Below are 20218 nucleotides of genomic sequence, written 5' to 3' on the forward strand. Positions count from 1 at the left end.
GCCATGAATGTAAATATCTTTATCAAGCACAGATTGTTTAAGCCAAGTTTCAGATAAGACTACAATATCAGCATTTGTTGAGTTAATCCAGATCTTTATCATATCCAGTTTAGGGAGTAAACTCCAAACATTGATATGAATAATCCCAAGACCAGATCTAGTTTTAAAATCCGCAGGTGTAAAACATTGTGTAAGTGTATCAGGGCCTGGATTAGTCTCAACATTTCCTGAGAGCAATAACAATAATATAACTAAACATTTGCGCTTAAAGTTACCATCTTTTGAGTCGGTCTTTAATCTGTGAAAGTAGGTGCTCACAATAGGGGAGGATGCAGTAATGTTGACGTGATCTCTCAAAACAAGGAAACAATAAGAATGAATGGACTCTACCATAGTATGCAACCATTTTGTTGTGTCCAAAGTCACAGAAATCTTCAACTGAGATAAGGCCGAGGTCATTTTGTAGCTGCCACTATGATGACATGTCAAATTATCAAATATGTCAAACTGTGCATCTTGAAGTAGCATAGCTCGTGAGTGGGGGTGACCAAACCCATTTGGGACACCAGTAAAACCACACAAAAGTATAAAACACAATATAATAATTTGTGACATAGTGAGAGGAGAAGTTCCACTTGTTTCACCACTTTTGAAGATGTTAGCAGACAGGGCTAAAGACTAGCAACCAAGGCCGACGGGTGGAAGCCCGTAGACAAAGCCAATGGCTGGAGGCAAACAGCAGGTCGATGGAAGGCTAGTAGGCAGGTCGATGGTGGAAGGCTAGCAGGCAGGTCGATGGTGGAAGGCTAGTAGGCAGGTCGATGGTGGAAGGCTAGCAGGCAGGTCGATGGTGGAAGGCTAGCAGGCAGGTCGACGGTGGAAGGCTAGCAGGCAGGTCGATGGTGGAAGGCTGGTAGACAGGCCGATGGTGGAAGGCTAGCAGGCAGGCCGATGGTGGAAGGCTGGTAGGCAGGTTGATGGTGGAAGGCTAGCAGGCAGGTCGATGGTAGAAGGCTAGGAGGCAGGTTGATGGTGGAAGGCTAGTAGGCAGGTCAATGGTGGAAGGCTAGCAGGCAGGTCGATGGTGGAAGGCTAGTGGCGCAGTTGGTAGAGTGGCCGTGCCTGAGGGTTCCTGGTTCAATCCCCACCTTCTACCAACCTATTCACGTCTGTTGTGTCCTTGAGCAGGACACTTCACCCTTGCTCCTGATGGGTCGTGGTAAGCGCCTTGCATGGCAGATCCCGCCATTAGTGTGTGAATGAGTGAATGAGACGGGATGAGTTTGCTAAGTACAAAAATGAGTCAATATTTTTGAATGAAAGAAACTGCTGTTTTAAATGTGTCCTCTAAATGTTGCAATAGCAATTTTTTGTATCTTTGTAGATTATGCTACATATGTAAAACACAACTAAAACACATGATGTTAGCGCACCAGTCGGGGAAAATTAGCAAACTACATCAATAACATCCTGTAATTTGATTTTGATATTATTTATTTATCTTGATAGATTGAAAATGAACACCAATGAGTTGACTGATGAACATTATCACATAATTGATTCTGAAAGTGTAAAAAAGGACAACTAAAGATAGAATACTATTGTATGTAAAAAAAACAACAACAACATGATTCGTACATTTTCAGAATGTGTTGGTTCTATTTTTAAACAAAGAAAACAATCTGCAATTGTCTTTATTTTTTACGTTATCTTGCCGTGATTTTACCAGTCCGGCCAATTTGGAGTAGATCTTCCTCCACGTGGCCCCCCCATCTAAAATTAGTTTAAACACCCCTGGCCGAGATCTTCCTGCGAAAAGCAGATACGAGAAAAAAATCTAATTATGAAACGGAATAGATCCCTAAAGATTTGTTGAGTAATATCAAGGATTATCCGTCGGTGGCGTTCCCAGACATGTGGAACTATCTTGAGTTCCAGACGTCATTCTACACCACAAATTGTGGTTAAGTTTAGAGATAAAGTTTAGGTGTCATAGACCGTATACAGAATAAAATATTTACACATTTTATATCAGTGAGTGTAAAGTTAAGAATGCCTCAATCAATGCTGCCTCGTACTTATAAAAAAAACTTGCTCCTCATCAAATTTCCAAGTCTGTTTTTTACTCACTTTTGAATGAATTTTAGTGGCTGGGACAAAAGGAAGTATTTCCGTGTTTTTATTGGTTGTTTTGTTACACTCTTTTAAAACAACACACAAAAGAACACAAATAATGTCATTGTGTTAACAGTGTCAGTCCAAAACTATTTATATTCTCTCTTTATCTTATTGACTTATTTACCCAACAGACGTTCAACAGCCCCTTCACATTAAAGAGGGAGAGGATGATCCACAGCCCACCCACATTAAAGAGGAAGAGGAGGATCCACACATGAAAGAGGAAGAGGAGGGAGAGTGTGTTGTAGGGCAGGTGGAGGATGATGTCAGCAAGTTTCCACTGACTGTTGTCTCTGTGAAGACTGAAGAGCATGAAGACAAAGCACCTGAGTCCTCACAGCTTCATCACAGTCCAAGTAAGCACATATCATTTTATTCTCAGGGCATTCAATCCATCACAACTGGACTGTTCACTTTGTCTTAGAAGACTCATCCAAGTAGGCTTCATCACTTCATGCTCATACACTTCAAGTCTTAAATCTAATCATTGGAATTTAGAGGAGAACTGCACTTTTTGGGAATTTTTCTATTGTTCACAATCTTTATAAAAGACATGATGGTGGATATATATAAAACAAATCGCATTTCAAGTAGGGCTGGGCGATATGGCCTTTTATTAATATCTCTATTTTTAGTCCATGTCACGATACCCCATATATATGTGGATATGTTTAGGCCATGTCACGATACACCATATATATGTGGATATGTTTAGTCCATGTCACCATACACCATATATATGTGGATATGTTTAGGCCATGTCACGATACACCATATATATGTGGATATGTTGCCTTAGCCTTGAATGAACACTTGATGCATATAATCACAGCAGTATGATGATTCTATGTGTCTACATTAAAATATTCTTCTTCATACTGCATTAATATATGCTACTTTTAAACTTTCATGCAGAGAGGGAACCACAACTAAGTCAATTTAGCAAAAGTGTATATATTAAACAGTTATTAAGCAGTGGCACAAACATTCATGTCATTCAAAACAGAAAGTGCAAGATTGTCAGACATTTTAAAACAAGCTATTAGTGCACTTTTGTGCATGATGTCACTAAGATGACATTTTAAAACAACACTAAATTAAAGTACACTTTCTGTACAGAATGCCACTACAATGGTTTAAAACAAATAAAGTACACTTTTGTGCATGATGTCAAGATATTTCAATAAGTGTCAAATAAAAAAAAAAGAGCTGCATAATAGGAAATCAAATAGTGTATGTCCTTCACTATGTGGTAGGTTCCTGCGGACGTTATGTCCTTCTGCTTTTGACTATTTGTTTCATACGGTGTTGATGTGGAAATGGTTGCTTGGGCATTTTGTGGGTGTGGCACTGAACGGAGATGTTGACATGCAGAGTTTCAAGCACTCTTCATTCTCTAGCGGGTGACTTTTCAAATGATGCTACATTAGCAGTGCTGCTACTTTTTGTAGCAACGCTTTTGCCCCATACTTGTTCACCATCTACCCGCTTGAAGCCAAACCACTGCCAGACGATGGACCCCCTGCTGTTTGTCTTGGGAATGAATTATTCCTTCATTTGTTACCAGATTGGCACCTTCTTTCTCTCGTATTACCACTAGCACCACAGCTAACGTTACCATGCCGCTACCTGTCTGCTCCGTGAGAGCGTATGACGTTGCACACGTGACAGTATGCGACGTATGTAAGAAGGTGCGCTTGTTTTATGTCTTTGTGAGAAGGAGAGACAAGAAAGAGTGACAAGAGCCTGTAGTGTAATGCCTGCAGCTAAAAGCAACTGTGTGAGAGCGTATACTCCAATATCACCATATAGTCATGTTCTATATCGCACAGAGACAAACCCACAATATATCCAGTATATTCCATACATCACCCAGCCCTAATTCTATCTCATAAATGTAAATAAAAGTCCACTTGCAATGGAGCCAATGGGAGGTCCTCTATAACCATCCAAAATACACCAACAATACTCCATTTGCATTTTGTGGCTTGAATGTCCACCAAGTATTAGTTGAGTTGAGTTTATTTGGAACATGCAAGCATACAACATGATACATCACACATGCATGCATACAACATGATACATCACACATGTATGCATACAACATGATACATCACACATGCATGCATACAACATGATACATCACACATGCATGCATACAACATGATACATCACACATGCATGCATACAACATGATACATCACACATGCATGCATACAACATGATACATCACACATGCAAGCATACAACATGATACATCACACATGCATGCATACAACATGATACATCACACATGCATGCATACAACATGATACATCACACATGCATACATACAACATGATACATCACACATGCATGCATACAACATGATACATCACACATGCATGCATACAACATGATACATCACACATGCATGCATACAACATGATACATCACACATGCATGCATACAAGCTCTATATCCAACATGATGTATTATTATAACTGATCTTTTTTGTAACACAGTTAATGAATGAAGTGTACTTTTGTAGTTATTTCCCATATTTCTACACAATAAGTCAGATATGTAACACTAGTGAGCAGTAGAGAATATGAAGTCATTTTTCATCAATTATTATACCTAGACATGTGGTTTCATTTACTCTTTGAATTTCTATTCCGTCTATTTGTGTTTGTGTTTGACTTTCTCTTCTACTGTTACCAAATAGCATTATTTTACTTTTACTGAGATTCAAAGATTGTTAAAGCATCTTTTTAATGTGTTCATTTCTTCTGTTATTATTTGTATTATCTTCTGTGTGTTCTCTCCTGAAAAAAACACTGTTGTATCATCTGCAAATAATACTAACTTTAAATATTTTGTAACATTACAAATGTCATCTATATAGAGATTGAATAATTTATGTCCTAGTATTGATCCCTGAGGTACACCACAGGATATATTTAGTGTTGTAGAAGTGTGTTGGCCTAGCTTCACGTATTGTTTCCTGTTGGTTAAATAACTTCTTATCCAGTTTAAGACCAACCCTCTGATGCCATATCCTTCTAGTTTTTTGATGAAAATATTGTGATTAATTGTGTCAAATGCTTTAGTTCGATCCAACAACACTGCTGCTGCACATTTTTTACTATCTATTGCATTGCTCATTTCTTCTGTCATTTCAATTAAAGCCATCAAAGTTGAAATATTAGCTGTGTATCCATATTGGTTCTCTTCTAGTATTCTATGTTTGTTTGTGAAACTCTCTAATCTGTGTTTGGACACCTTTTCAATGATTTTAGAAAACTGTGGAAGTAAAGAAACAGGTCTATAATTTGTAAATTGGTTTTTGTCTCCAGTCTTATAAATTGGTGCAACTTTAGCTATTTTCATTTAGTTTGGGTATTTGAAATGATAGGTTACTAATATACATGAATGGTCCTGAGATCTCTTCTAGAACCTTTTTTATGGTTTCCATATCAATTCCATTACAATCAGTTGAAGTCTTAGATTACAGGATTATAACTATTTCCTCCTGTGTCACATTACTGAGGAACATGGAGTTGGGATTTGGCTCTATGGTATCATTATAGTCCTCAATTGAAACTGGGTCTGGAATCCTTTCTTCCAATATTTACAAAGTAATTATTGAAGCTTTCAACTACTTCCTTTATGTTGTCATTATTTGTGTTTCCGTCTAAGAAGTATTGGGGGTAATCCCCCCAAATATAAGCTTTGGCTTCAGCCTATTCCTTTTTCCGTCATTCTTTTTCTTTTCTTTTTGTGTGTAAATGTGTATGATTGTTAAATATGTATCATCTGTACTGTTAAACTGGTCACACAGAATGGTTGATGGTTGATTATATGATGGAAATAAACTTATTTCATTAAAATAAACATATGGGACGCAGGTTGTCTTACATCAGCACCAGAAGTGGTCAAATCAGCTGCTCACCTGGCAGGTTTTTTGGGGATGAATAGGGAAGTCCTTCTTTAGCTGCCGTCTTGTTTTATCATATATTGCTGCCTTTGCACCTGTCAATGTTAATATTTTTATGCACATTAAATCAACAAAAAACCCTGACTTTGGAGCAATGTTCACGGACTCTAGTATTAGATGCAATGTTATTGGGACCATGATTTATGTCATCACTTGTTCACACCTCCTCATATAGAAGATTATTTTTCTTCTTCATGTCTCAAGAACACACACACACACACACACGCACACACATTATTGTATGTGTGACCTTCTTGACAACCTCTGAAAAAGGACCAGCATTTTTAAATATATAAAGATTTATATTTACAACAATAATAATATATACATACCATGGGGACGGCGTGGCGAAGTTGGTAGAGTGGCTGTGCCAGCAATCGGAGGGTTGCTGGTTACTGGGGTTCAATCCCCACCTTCTACCATCCTAGTCACGTCCGTTGTGTCCTTGAGCAAGACACTTCACCCCTTGCTCCTGATGGCTGCTGGTTAGCGCCTTGCATGGCAGCTCCGGCCATCAGTGTGTGAATGTGTGTTTGAATGGGTGAATGTGGAAATACTGTCAAAGCGCTTTGAGTACTTTGAAAGTAGAAAAGCGCTATACAAGTATAACCCATAACCCATTTTGCAATTTTCATTTTGTCAGGGAATTAGCCGGTTAGAAATGATACGTTGCTGATGTATGTCAGAGGTTCTGAAATGTCTTCTATAACCTTTTTTATGGTTACCATATCTATTCCATGACAGTCGGTTGAGGTCTTGGATTTACAATGTTTTACAATTTTGATTATTTCTTCTTTTGTCACGTTCTTAAGAAAAATGGAATTGGGATTTCTGTCTATGAGCTCACTCAAGTCCTCAACTGATCCATCATCTGCATCTGGAAATCTTTGTTCCACATTTGTTCCGATATTAACAAAGTCATCATTAAAAGGTTCAACTATTTGGTTCATATTGTCATTTTTTGTATTTCCATGTAGAAAGTACTGGGGGTAATCTTTCTTAGCAGCATTTTTAATGATGCTATTTAGGATGCCCCATGTTGCTCTCATGTTGTTTCTGTTCTTCTTTAATAATTGTCTGTAGTATTCCTTCTTACATGTTCCTAGTATACCAATTAGCTTGTTTTTATATTTCTTATACTTATTTTCTGCCTCTATAGATGTCTGTGTTATTAATATTCCATATAATGTCTTTTTTTGTGACAAGCATTTTTCAGTCCTTTTGTCATCCATGGTTGGTTGTTTTTCTTTTGCTTCTTACTAACTTCTTTCCATGGACAACATAAACATTGATATTATACATCTGGGTCAATATATATATATATATATATATATATATATATATATATATATATATATATATATATATATATATATATATATATATATATATATAAATATATATATTTGATGTGGCAAGCTACTTTTGCAGTGTAGCTTGTAGTGTAGCGTGCTACAATTGTCTGAGGATAGCTTAGCTCCATTTAATTGAGAGTAACTTGTAGCTTAGCTTACTACATTGTCCAGGTAGCTTGCCCATCACTGTCTATTTGGCCTAGCTCACATGTCAATAGTTTGAATACTGCAAACTTCAATACAGTAGCACCTCATTTGTTCTGCAGACGTCCAGCGGGTGTCAGCGGGGAGTCATGAAGAGGAGTGGCACACCAGTGTGGGACAGAAGGAGCTACAGGCCCCCTCCCACATTAAAGAGGAGCAGCTTCATGATGAAGATGAAGCTCAGTCCTTACAGCTTCATCACAGTCAAAGTGAGGAGAACAGAGGGGCGGAGCTTGTAAGTCAACACATCACAGAAGCTGATGGAGAGCATTGTGAAGATATCAAGTCAGAACCAGACAGCATCTTTGCTCCACTGTCAGACATGGACCACATGATGTCACACTCTTCTGATCACAGTGACCACATCCAAAAACCTTTGGAGAGTAAAAATGACTCTAAAGGTGATACGAGACATCACACTAACAACAAACACTTTGACTGCTCTGAATGTGGGAAATCATTTAGACTGAAGACTAATTGTACAGTACACATGAGAACACATACTGGAGAGAAACCTTTTACTTGCTCCGTTTGTAAGAAGAGTTTCTCCACAAAGCAAAGCATGACCACACACATGAGAACACACACTGGAGAGAAACCTTTTGCTTGCTCAGCTTGTGCTAAAAGATTCAACAAAAAGAATGACATGATATTACACATGAGAACACACACAGGTGAGAAACCTTTTACTTGCTCTGTTTGTAAGAAGAGTTTCTCCAGAAAGGAATGCATGACCACACATATGAGAACACACACTGGAGAGAAACCTTTTACTTGCTCTGTTTGTAAGAAGAGTTTCTCCAGAAAGGAATGCATGACCACACACATGAGAACACACACTGGAGAGAAACCTTTTACTTGCTCTGTTTGTAAGAAGAGTTTCTCCAGAAAAGATTGCATGACCACACACATGAGAACACACACTGGAGAGAAACCTTTTACTTGCTCTGTTTGTAAGAAGAGTTTCTCCAGAAAGGGTGACATGACCACACACATGAGAACACACACTGGAGAGAAACCTTTTGTTTGCTCAGCTTGTGCTAAAAGATTCAACAAAAAGAATGACATGATACTACACATGAGAACACACACTGGAGAGAAACCTTTTACTTGCTCTGTTTGTAAGAAGAGTTTCTACAGCAAGCAAATCATGACCAAACACATGAGAACACACACTGGAGGGAAACATTTTGCTTGCTCAGCTTGTGCTAAACGATTCAACACTAAGAATGTAATGATATTGCACATGAGAACACACACAGGTGAGAAACCCTTTACTTGCTCTGTTTGTAAGAAGAGTTTCTCCAGAAAGGAACACATGACCATACACATGAGAACACACACTGGAGAGAAACCTTTTACTTGCTCTGTTTGTAAAAAGAGTTTCTACAGCAAGCAAATCATGACCAAACACATGAGAACACACACTGGAGGGAAACATTTTGCTTGCTCAGCTTGTGCTAAACGATTCAACACTAAGAATGTAATGATATTGCACATGAGAACACACATAGGTGAGAAACCCTTTACTTGCTCTGTTTGTAGGAAGAGTTTCTCCAGAAAGGAACACATGACCATACACATGAGAACACACACTGGAGAGAAACCTTTTTCTTGCTCAGCTTGTGCTAAAGGATTCAACACTAAGAATGAAGTGATATTACACATGAGAACACACAGGTGAGAAACCTCTTACTTGCTCTGTTTGTAAGAAGAGTTTCTCCAGAAAGCTAAGCATGACCATACACATGAGAACACACACTGGAGAGAAACCTTTCACTTGCTCAGCTTGTGCTAAAAGATTCAACACTAAGAAGAAAATTATATTACACATGAGAACACACACTGGAGAGAAACCTTTTGCTTGCTCAGTGTTAGAATAATTATGTATATATTATCACACTAACTTTAGTATGCTTAAAGTTTGTTGCTTTAGTTATTAGTTATTGTGCTCAGGTTAGACTTTTCTATTTGTGCAAGGACAAAAACTTCTTGTCTGAGGGGTGGCCTCAGCCACAGATGTTATCTTTGTTTTAGCCCGCTAACAGCCAAGGACTTCAAGGACCTCAACGAAGATAAGACGACAACACGCAGACGAAGCAGAGACTTTAAGGACCTCAACGAAGATAAGATGGCAACACGCAGACGAAGCGGAGACAAGGCGAAATCACAAGGCCCCCACCACATTCTGTCACGTATTGTGCGTCCTGGACCTACTTTGCATAGTATATGTGACCACTCCTTTTAGAAGCGGCCTCAGTGATGTTGACTGTGGAACTCTTGAATAAATAGAGGGACGCGGGAGCTGAACCTTAGAGCGTAGGGCGAGACTGTGACTAAGTGTGCAGCTCCATGCGTTCTCCACATGAGCTAAATTGAACTCTGTGTCTGCATGATTCCTTGCTTCTTGTCTGATTAATAGATGTCATCAGTGTTTGAACCTGACACTCACGTTGTGCTTAAAGATTCAACACTAACAAGGAACTTATATTACACATGATAACACACACAGGTAAGAAACATTTTGCTTGCTCCATTTGTAAGAAGAGTTTCTCCAGAAAGCAAAACATGACCACACACATGAGAACACACACTGGAGAGAAATCGTTTAGTTGCACTGCGTGTGATAAGATGTTCAGGTATAAGTATCAGGTCAGTAAACACAAGTGTGTAACAGTGACGGAAGCTGCAGGGATTTAAAAACACTTAAAGGCCTACTGAAATGAAATGTTCTTATTTAAACGGGGATAGCAGATCCATTCTATGTGTCATACTTGATCATTTCGCGATATTGCCATATTTCTGCTGAAAGGATTTAGTAGAGAACATCGACGATAAAGTTCGCAACTTTTGGTTGCTGATAAAAAAAACCTTGCCTGTACCGGAAGTAGCGTGACGTCACAGGTTGTAGAGCTCCTCACATCTGCACATTGTTTACACCAGCAGCGAGAGCGATTGGGACCGAGAAAGCGACAATTACCCCATTAATTTGAGCCAGGATGAAAGATTTGTGGATGAGGAACGTGAGAGTGAAGGATTAGAGTGCAGTGCAGGACGCATCTTTTTTCGCTCTGACCGTAACTTAGGTACAAGGGCTCATTGGATTCCACACTCTCTCCTTTTTCTATTGTGGATCACGGATTTGTATTTTAAACCACTTCGGATACTATATCCTCTTGAAAATGAGAGTCGAGAACGCGAAATGGACATTCACAGTGACTTTTATCTCCACGACAATACATCGGCGAAGCACTTTAGCTACGGAGCTAACGTGATAGCATCGTGCTTAAATGCGGTGAGAAACAAAATAAATAAGCCCCTGACTGGAAGGATAGACAGAATATCAACAATACTACCAAACTCTGGACCTGTAACCACACGGTTAATGCTGTGCCGCCTGTTGAAGCCTAGCAATGCTGTTGCTAACGACGCCATTGAACCTAACTTAGCTACGGGACCTCGACAGAGCTATGCTAAAAACATTAGCTCTCCACCTACGCCAGCTCTCATCTGCTCATCAACACCCGTGCTCACCTGCGTTCCAGCGATCGACGGCGCGACGAAGGACTTCACCACGATGATCGGTGCGGTCGGCGGCCCGGAGACGGAGGAAGTCAACCCAGACAGGTGAGGACAGCGGCGCGGCGGTGGACGGCATTGTAGCTTTCGACGACACCCCGGCCGCCATCAGAGTCGGCAAGAAACATATATTTCCCCAAAGTTACGTACGTGACATGCACATAGCGGCACGCACGTACGGGCAAGTGATCAAATGTTTGGAAGCCAAAGCTGTACTCACGGTAGCGCGTCTGCTATCCAAGTCAAAGTCCTCCTGGTTGTGTTGCTGCAGCCGCCGCTAATACACGATCCCACCTACAGATTTCTTATTTGCAGTCTCCATTGTTAATTGAACAAATTGCAAAAGATTCACCAACACAGATGTCCAGAATACTGTGGAATTATGTGATGAAAACAGACAACTTAAACTGGCCACCGTGCTATTCCAAAATGTCTGCTTCAACCCGTGACGTCACGCGCAAACGTCATCATACCAAGACGCACTGGCTGAGGCTCGCAGTAATCCCACCTCCTTGTGCTGGATGCACCCCCGCCGTAGAATGCACCCCCTGACAGGAGTGTTATATCAACTAAAGCCCACACTTAAACTTTCCACGTGCAAAATTTAATCTATTTAAAAAAGTTATTTAATAAGAAGCCAAAAAGTGCAAAAACAATAATGTTCGTGTTGGAGGAGTTGTGAATGACTGCAGGGCCACAACATTATGTACACCTGCAGACTGCAGCACGGATTTCATATTGCGTTCATTCACAACTCCTCCAACACGAACATTATTTTTTTTGCACTTTTTGGCTTCTTATTAAATAACTTGTGTAACCTATTTTTATGGGCGTTCCTCTTTGTGATGTTCCTGTTATACGCTGTTATACAGTATATGCCTTGAGCTCTTATTTTGAAGGCGCTAAGAGCGGAAGTGATGACACGGAGTGGAGCGGAAGTTTTTGAAAGAAGGTAAATAAGGTGGTCCTCGTGTAAACTGGAGCCTCCGTGTTTGTTATTTTGTAGTTTCATACAGTATAGGCGACATTTATAAACCCTCGGTTACACTTTTTTAAATAGATTCAATCTTGCACGTGGAAAGTTTAAGTGTGGGCTTTAGTTGATATAACACTCCCGTCAGGGGGTGCATTCTACGGCGGGGGTACATTATCCGGCGCAACAGCGGCGCATGGACTTCATTTATAAGTAAAGGTAAGACCACAATAACGTTTTTTTAATTAAATGTGCTTTTTTGTGTGCTACAGTTTGTTTGTGTAAAGTTAAAGTTAAGTTAAAGTAGCAATGATTGTCACACACACACTAGGTGTAATGAAATGTGATGACCCTTGATAACCCCCTGGGAGGTGAGGGGAGCAGTGGGCAGCAGCGGCGCCGTGCCTGGGAATCATTTTTGGTGATTTAACCCCCAATTCCAAGCCTTGATGCTGAGTGCCAAGCAGGGAAGAATGCTGGTATGAGCTTTTAAACATAACCCGTTAACTGCTGCCTATCAAATGGTGAATAAGATACTCTTTAGGGTTCATATGTTTGTTAATCTGACTGTGATGAAGTCAGTGCCTCACCAGCCATCAACCTCACCGCATGTCACTGGTATTTATAAATGGTAGATTTATATAGGCTAGTAAGGTCAAGTTTGGGCTATCTTGCGTCTGCAGCCTTCATCAGAGGTGTCACGTGATGTTAGCGTGACGTCATCTGTGACGTGTTATATGGATTGTTCCATCCCACCTGAAGTGGTGTCCCCTGGTGTGCCGCCCCCTGTCGTCTGGATGTCTACCAAACGGCCCTGCAGGACTGTGTCCCAGGTGTGGGATAGTTGGTAACTTGTCAGGTACAAAACTTTACCTTACTAGCCTATATAAATCAACCATTTATAAATTTAAAAAAATTGTTGATGCATATCAAAACTTTGTTCAACTCTAGACGCTGCAGGTCTCCTGTGACGTGTGTGATCAGCGGAACCGCTAGGAAGCGACTTCCACAGTTTAATAACTGAGGAAATATGTCCCTGGACACATGAGGACTTTGAATATGACCAATGTATGATCCTGTAACTACTTGGTATCAGATCCATACCTAAATGTGTGGTATCATCCAAAACTAATGTCAAGTATCAAAGAAGAAAAGAATAAGTGATTATTACATTTTAACAGAAGTGTAGATAGAACATGTTAAAACAGAAAATAAGCAGATATTAACAGTAAATGAACAAGTAGATTATTAATACTTTTTTACAGTTTGTCCCTCATAATGTGACACAATATGTTACTGCATACGTCAGCAGACTAATTAGGAGTCTTTGTTTGTTTACTTACTACTAAAAGACAAGTTGTCTAGTATGTTCAACATTTTATTTAAGGACTTAACTGCAATAATAAACTTATGTTTCATGTACGCTCAGATTTTTTGTTCAAATAAAGCCAATAATGCCATTTTTGTGGTTGCCTTTATTTCTAAATGTATCGAAATACTGAAGCTCATGGAGAGAATGCCAAGAGTGTACAAAGCATTAATCAGAGCAAGGGTGGCTAATTTAGAACTTTACAGTACAGATAAGAACAACATTTCCTTACATAAGCTCATGGTAGTGCAGGATAAAAAAGCAATAAGGTGCATATAAAAATAAATAAATAGGTTACTGTACAGATAAATATATTGCACTTTTCCACATGCGTCCACGTTTATGGATGTATGTTATATTGTCTTTTTATTCCAGCGAGTTAATAAAAACCAATAACCAATAAAAAGTAGCAATGATTGTCACACACACACTAAGTGTGGCAAAATTATTCCCTGCATTTGACCCATTGCCCTTGATCACCCCCTGGAAGGTGAGGGGAGCAGTGAGCAGCAGCGGTGGCTGCACCCGGGAATCATTTTGGTGATTTAACCCCCAATTCCAACCCTTGATGCTGAGTGCCAAGCAGGGAGGTAATGGCTCCCATTTGTATAGTCTTTGGTATGACTCGGCCGGGGTTTGAACTCACAACCTACCCATCTCAGGGCGGACACTCTAACCACTAGGCCACTGAGTACAGTTTGGTAGAGTGGTATCTCGGTTTTTGTTAGTAAGTCATTCCAAAAAGTCAGACAAAGACCGAATTGTTCGAAAACCAGAGCCATTTCCTTTTTTGGGAAGAAAATATCTAAATACTATTACACGTTCCAGACACCCAAAAATATGTATAAATGATGAATTAAATGGATGAATGCATATTTACCACCGCCTTCACCTTTTGTGAAGGACTATTGTTGGCAAAAACAGAGTTTAACGGAAAGGTAAGAGGGGATGGGAGAGTCACACAGACAGCACCTTTGTATAGGGATGTCCGATAATGGCTTTTTGCCGATATCCTATATTGTCCAACTCTTTAATTACCGATAGCGATGTCAACCGATACCGATATATACAGTCGTGGAATTAACACATTATTATGCCTAATTTGGACAACCTGTTATGGTGAAGATAAGGTTCCTTAAAAAAATAAATAAATAAATAAAATAAAATAATTTTTTTGAATAAAAAAGAAAGTAAAACAATATAAAAACAGTTACATAGAAACTAGTAATGAATGAAAATACTGTTAAAGGTTATTACTATTAGTGGACCAGCAGCACACACAATCATGTGTGCTTTTGGACTGTATCCTGTCATGTCTGTGTAATCATGTTTTGTTTTAGTCATGTTTTGTTTAGTTATTGGACTCTTTAGTTTCTGGTTGTTCACTCCCTTGTTTTGTTTCCATAGCAACCCATTAGTTTTCACCTGTCACGTCACGCACCTGTTTCACGTTTTGAGTCACGCACCTGTTTTCGTTAATCATGCCTGTGTTATTTAAGCTTTTCTTTTTCTGTTGGTCACCTGGCGACATCACATTTATGCTCTGCACGCTCTTTATCCTCTCAAGCCGTGTTCACAGTCCCATGCCACAGTAAGTGTTTTGTTTCGTGTTCTGAGTTAATCGCCTTTGTGGTATAGTCTTTTTGCTTTCATAGTTTGTTCTCCGCCATCGTGCGCACCTTTAGTTTGTTCCTTTTGTTATTGTAAAAATAAAATATGTACTCACATTCCCGTCTCGCCCGAGCCAACTTTCCGTTGCCTTCCAGAAAAACAAAACCCAAGGACCAAGTCATGACAGTATCCCTTGCAGACTGTATTGATATATATTGATATATATTGTAGGAACCAGAATATTAATAACAGAAAGAAACAACCCTTTTGTGTGAATGAGTGTAAATGGGGGAGGGAGGTTTTTTGGGTTGGTGCACTAATTGTAAGTGTATCTTCTGTTTTTTATGTTGATTTAATAAAAAATAAAAAATACAAATAATAATAAAAAAAAACAAAAAAAAACGATACCGATAATAAAAAAAAAAGCGATACCGATAATTTCCGATATTACATTTTAAAGCATTTATTGGCCGATAATATCGGCATGGCGTAGTGGGTAGCGCAACCGTGTCAGAAACCTGAGGGTTGCAGGTTCGCTCCCCGCCTCTTACCATCCAAAAAATTGCTGCCGTTGTGTCCTTGGGCGGGACACTTCACCCTTTGTCCCCGGTGCCACTCACACCGGTGAATTGAATGATGAATGATAGGTGGTGGTCGGAGGGGCCGTTGGCGCAAATTGCAGCCACGCTTCCGTCAGTCTACCCCAGGGCAGCTGTGGCTATGAAAGTAGCTTACCACCACCAGGTGTGAATAAATGATGGGTTCTACATGTAGAGCGACTATGGGTACTGTCGGAGGCAGATATTTACATATATCCGTATTTAAGTGTTACTTCTTTTGATTTCATAATCATATTAGTGTTTTTCTTCCAATTGTGGTGTTTTGGTTGTCTGCAAATACTGTGTGCTAAACCTTGAGTGAGGAATGTAAGAAAGAGATATACTCCTTTCTCTTATCTAGCCTTATGTCCAGGTGCGGAGGACAATGGGCATGTGTTTTGGCTGGAGGGACATGACTGCGAGGGTGGGAGGGAGAGAGACTTGATAGGGGAGAGGGTTTTTCATGGGTGGGGGGCAGACCATCTTGGCGGCGCGATTGAATGTTCTATGCTGGACTGGTCTCAATGTATTTACAAAGCTTTGCAAATATACTACAAAATACCTATTCTGTCTCTGGTGGTTTTTCTACTCAGCTTAAAGTGTCGTAAAGAGCTTGGGAGCGACTTGTGACTTGAATTCCCTGGGAGGAACAACTGGTCCAAACGCAACAGTACTTAGAAAAGCGCTATATAAATCTCAGGTATTATTATTATTATTATTATTATTGGACATCTCTACCTTTGTACTTTGCTCGGAGTTCCAATACAAGTGTGTGACATATCAGTACATTTGGACACACCTTCTCATTCATGACTATTTGCATTGTAGATTGTCATCAAAACTATGAATGAACACAAAAAAAAGTGAAATAACTGAAGACATGTTTTATATTGTAGTTTCTTCAAAATAGCCACCCTTGTTCTGATTAATGCTTTGCACACTCTTGGCATTCTCTCCATGAGCTTCAAGAGGTAGTCACCTGAAATGGTTTTCCAACATTCTTGAAGGTGTTAGCTCATGGAGAGAATGCCAGGAGTGTGCAAAACAGTAATCAGAGCAAATGGTGGCTATTTTGAAGAAACTAGAATATAAAACATGTTTTCAGTTATTTTTTTGTTAAGTACATAACTCCTCATGTGTTCATTCATAGTGTTGATGTGACAATCTACAATGTAAATAGTCAGGAGAAGCTGTGTCCAAACTTTTGGCCTGTACTGTAGACCAGTGGTCCCCAACCACCGGGACGCGGCCCGCTACCGGTCTGTGGATTGATTGGTACCGGGCCGCACAAGAAATAATTAGTTATTTCCGTTTTATTTATTATCTGAGCCTGAACGATTTTTTTTTAGTATTTTATTTTGGAAAAATGACCGGATTCTCTGGGTTATATATTGGTCACTTGAGCGGCAAAATGTAACCCTGCTAGGAAAATGAGCAAAAAACAGACATTTGGAAAGTTTCTTTGTGAAGGGGAAAAGGCTTTGGGAAGAGAGAGAAGAACAGCCTACGACTTCCAACAAAAAGAAAGCTTTTAACAGACAATAGCAGAAGTCCTACTTGAAATATGGATTTATGGCAACAGGTGATTCCCCCGCACTCTGCATAATATGTGGCCAGCAGCTCTCTAATGAGGCCATGAAGCCTTCAAAACTGCTTGGCCACTTAGAGACCGAGCACCCTGGATTCAAAGACAAGTATTTTGAAAGAAAAAAAGATGAAGATGAAAAAGAGAAGAAATGACCACATCAGTAAATGAGAATCACTGAGAGCATCGTACTTAGTGGCTAATCATATTGCTAAGGCTAAAAAGCCATTCACTATTGGTGAAGAATTGATCCTTCCTGCCGCTAAAGTCAACTTCTAGGAGAGGCTGCTAAGAAGATATCTCTGTCAGCTACACCGTGACTCGGCGCATTGAGGAAATAGCTGAAGACATTGAGACACAATTGTTAGAGAGGATTGCTAATCACCGTGGTAACGCACTCCAGCTTGACCAATCTACAGCGTTACGGTGAGTTCAAATTCTCATTTGTTTTTTATGTTGTATCTGCATTTTATTTTGAAGGCATGTAACCGTTTTTCTTAGCTGCTGAGTGGGAAAAGAAGTTAAAACACAAATGGTAAAAGTTCCGTGACGTGTGCAATTTTTGAGGCATATTTTTCTGAATTCTATTATATTTAAAAAAATATTTAATATACATATTTTTTTCTAAACACTTTATTCAGCATCAACAGTGCAGTACAACACAGTGTCTAAATAAGCAAGTGCTCACATTTATTTGACATTTTGTCTTGTAAAACCATCAATCCATCCATCCATTTTCTACCACTTATTCCCTTCAGGGTCGCTGGAGCCTATCTCAGCTACAGTCGGGCGGAAGGCGGGGTGCACTCTGGACAAGTCGCCACCAGGACCTTTGTATTGTGAGGCACATGCACTAACCCCTCTACCACCATGCTGCCCTCTTGTAAAACCTCCCCCACCAAATCTGCCCGCTTACCACTGACCTTTTCAAAAGAAATACATGAAATTAAATTGTTTTTTGGTTTTTTTTCATAAAGAAATACAAACATGTGTGCTTACGGACTGTATCCCTGCACACTGTATTGATCTATATTGATATATAATGTATATATTGTGTTTTTTATGTTGATTTAATAATTTAAAAAAAATAAAACTAAAAATGATATATATTTAATTTCTTGTGTGGCCCGGTACCAATCGGTCCGCGGCCCGGTGGTTGGGGACCACTGCTGTATAGCACACACTGCAACTGATCCAGCTGGTCCCAGTCGTCAGAGGGATGAGAGCACGGAACGTGGAACCGCTGTGTCGTCCTCGGCAGTAAATCATCAGTGGGCGCTGGAGTGTGTCTGCTCGGCTCCACAAGGGGGAAGCGGGCGTGGAAAGGTTACGTAACTCCGCTCTGGCCGACATCCACAGTCCACGCTCTGACTGCTTGTCCACTGACCAACTCCTGCCACTTCTTATCTTATTGTCCGGGCCGCTAAAAGGCTGAGCTCCAGTTTCCCCTGGTCTCTAACAAGCTGTGATGCTGTTACACTGCAGGGTTAGGAACAGCTTGGATCATTCCTTCAAATGTTCCACTTCCATTCACACATTTAAAAAACATGTCTTGAAAAAATATATCACTCTTGAATCAACACTGTAGTTAATACTATGATCAATGTTCATTACAAACTAAGTGTGAGATATAAATAATAATGGAAGTGTTTGTATATAGTATATAATTGGTGCAAAGGTGTACAAGGATATTTCACATGCCTTTACTGTGTATATCATTGAACTGTGTTCATGTTGTGTATAATGTGTATTTATAATATGTTGTACAAAGGACATTTCATCATTTTCGGAAGTTCATCTTGTACTTGACATTGTTTATAGGGTTAGGCGCAATTAAGTGTTCAACTTCAGCCTAAACAATTTCGCTCTGCAACATTTTCTTTTTCAATCTACGAATGTACAACTGTTTGTTTATTTTGTTGACCATTGACCGAAGAACAATAATAAACTAATGATGATGAAGATGTATCTGTGCAAGTGAACAATTGGATCCACAAGGGACAACAACCCTTTCCACAGACTACACACACACATCAGAAACATAAATGTTAGAAGCCTACAACAATATATGTGAAGAAGACTTTAGGATTAAAAGTGAAGATGTGAGGTGAAATAAGTACAAATGCAGCAATAAAAACAAGCAACTCCACTCACGATGGCTCTAAAGTTCAGTGATGTGTTGCTAACTTCAGCATTTTTCTTCTTTGTTGATGTTTTGCAGTAGTTAACATCCATGATGTAACAATGCTGCTAATCTACCAGAGTCCACATTTTGTTAACCATTTTATTCAGTCATACTTTTAGTTGGATAATAACATCAATTAAATAAAATAGAAAATATGCATGGAAAAAATCCCTAATTAAAATAATAAGATGTCCTCCGTTTAACAATGAGAAAATAGAATAAAATAGTAGCTACATATATAATATTCAAGACATGCACACAACTTAAATAGTAAGTACAGGACAACATATAAGACTAGAAGATGAGAAGCACTACATACAACATCAAATATACATTCATATTAAACATGCTGTGTTTTTAAACTACATTTAGCACAATCACTGTTTAAGTGTTTTTACATCCCTGCAGCTTCCATGACTGTTACACACTTGTGTTTACTCACCTGATACTTAGACCAGAACCTTTTAACACATGCAGTGCAACTAAACGGTTTCTCACCAGTGTGTGTTCTCATGTGTGTGGTCATGCGTTCCTTTATGGAGAAACTCTTCTCACAAAAAGGGCAAGTAAAAGGTTTCTCACCTGTGTGTGTTCTCATGTG

The 20218-nt window shown here is 39.4% G+C and overlaps 1 protein-coding gene across 1 annotated transcript in view; it reads left to right on the forward strand.

Annotated features, from left to right (window-relative positions):
* The first annotated feature begins 375 nt into the window (after nucleotides 1–375).
* LOC133570677 (uncharacterized) overlaps nucleotides 376–20218 on the forward strand; it is a 48125-nt gene continuing 28282 nt past the window's right edge. Inside the window, exons 1-2 of the mRNA XM_072916563.1 lie at nucleotides 376–394; nucleotides 7779–9111. Coding sequence (XP_072772664.1) covers nucleotides 376–394; nucleotides 7779–9111 — 1352 coding nt within the window. The remainder of the gene's footprint in view (nucleotides 395–7778; nucleotides 9112–20218) is intronic.

The sequence above is a fragment of the Nerophis lumbriciformis genome, linkage group LG28 (assembly GCF_033978685.3).
Source record: "Nerophis lumbriciformis linkage group LG28, RoL_Nlum_v2.1, whole genome shotgun sequence".
In the NCBI taxonomy this organism is placed as follows: domain Eukaryota; kingdom Metazoa; phylum Chordata; class Actinopteri; order Syngnathiformes; family Syngnathidae; genus Nerophis; species Nerophis lumbriciformis.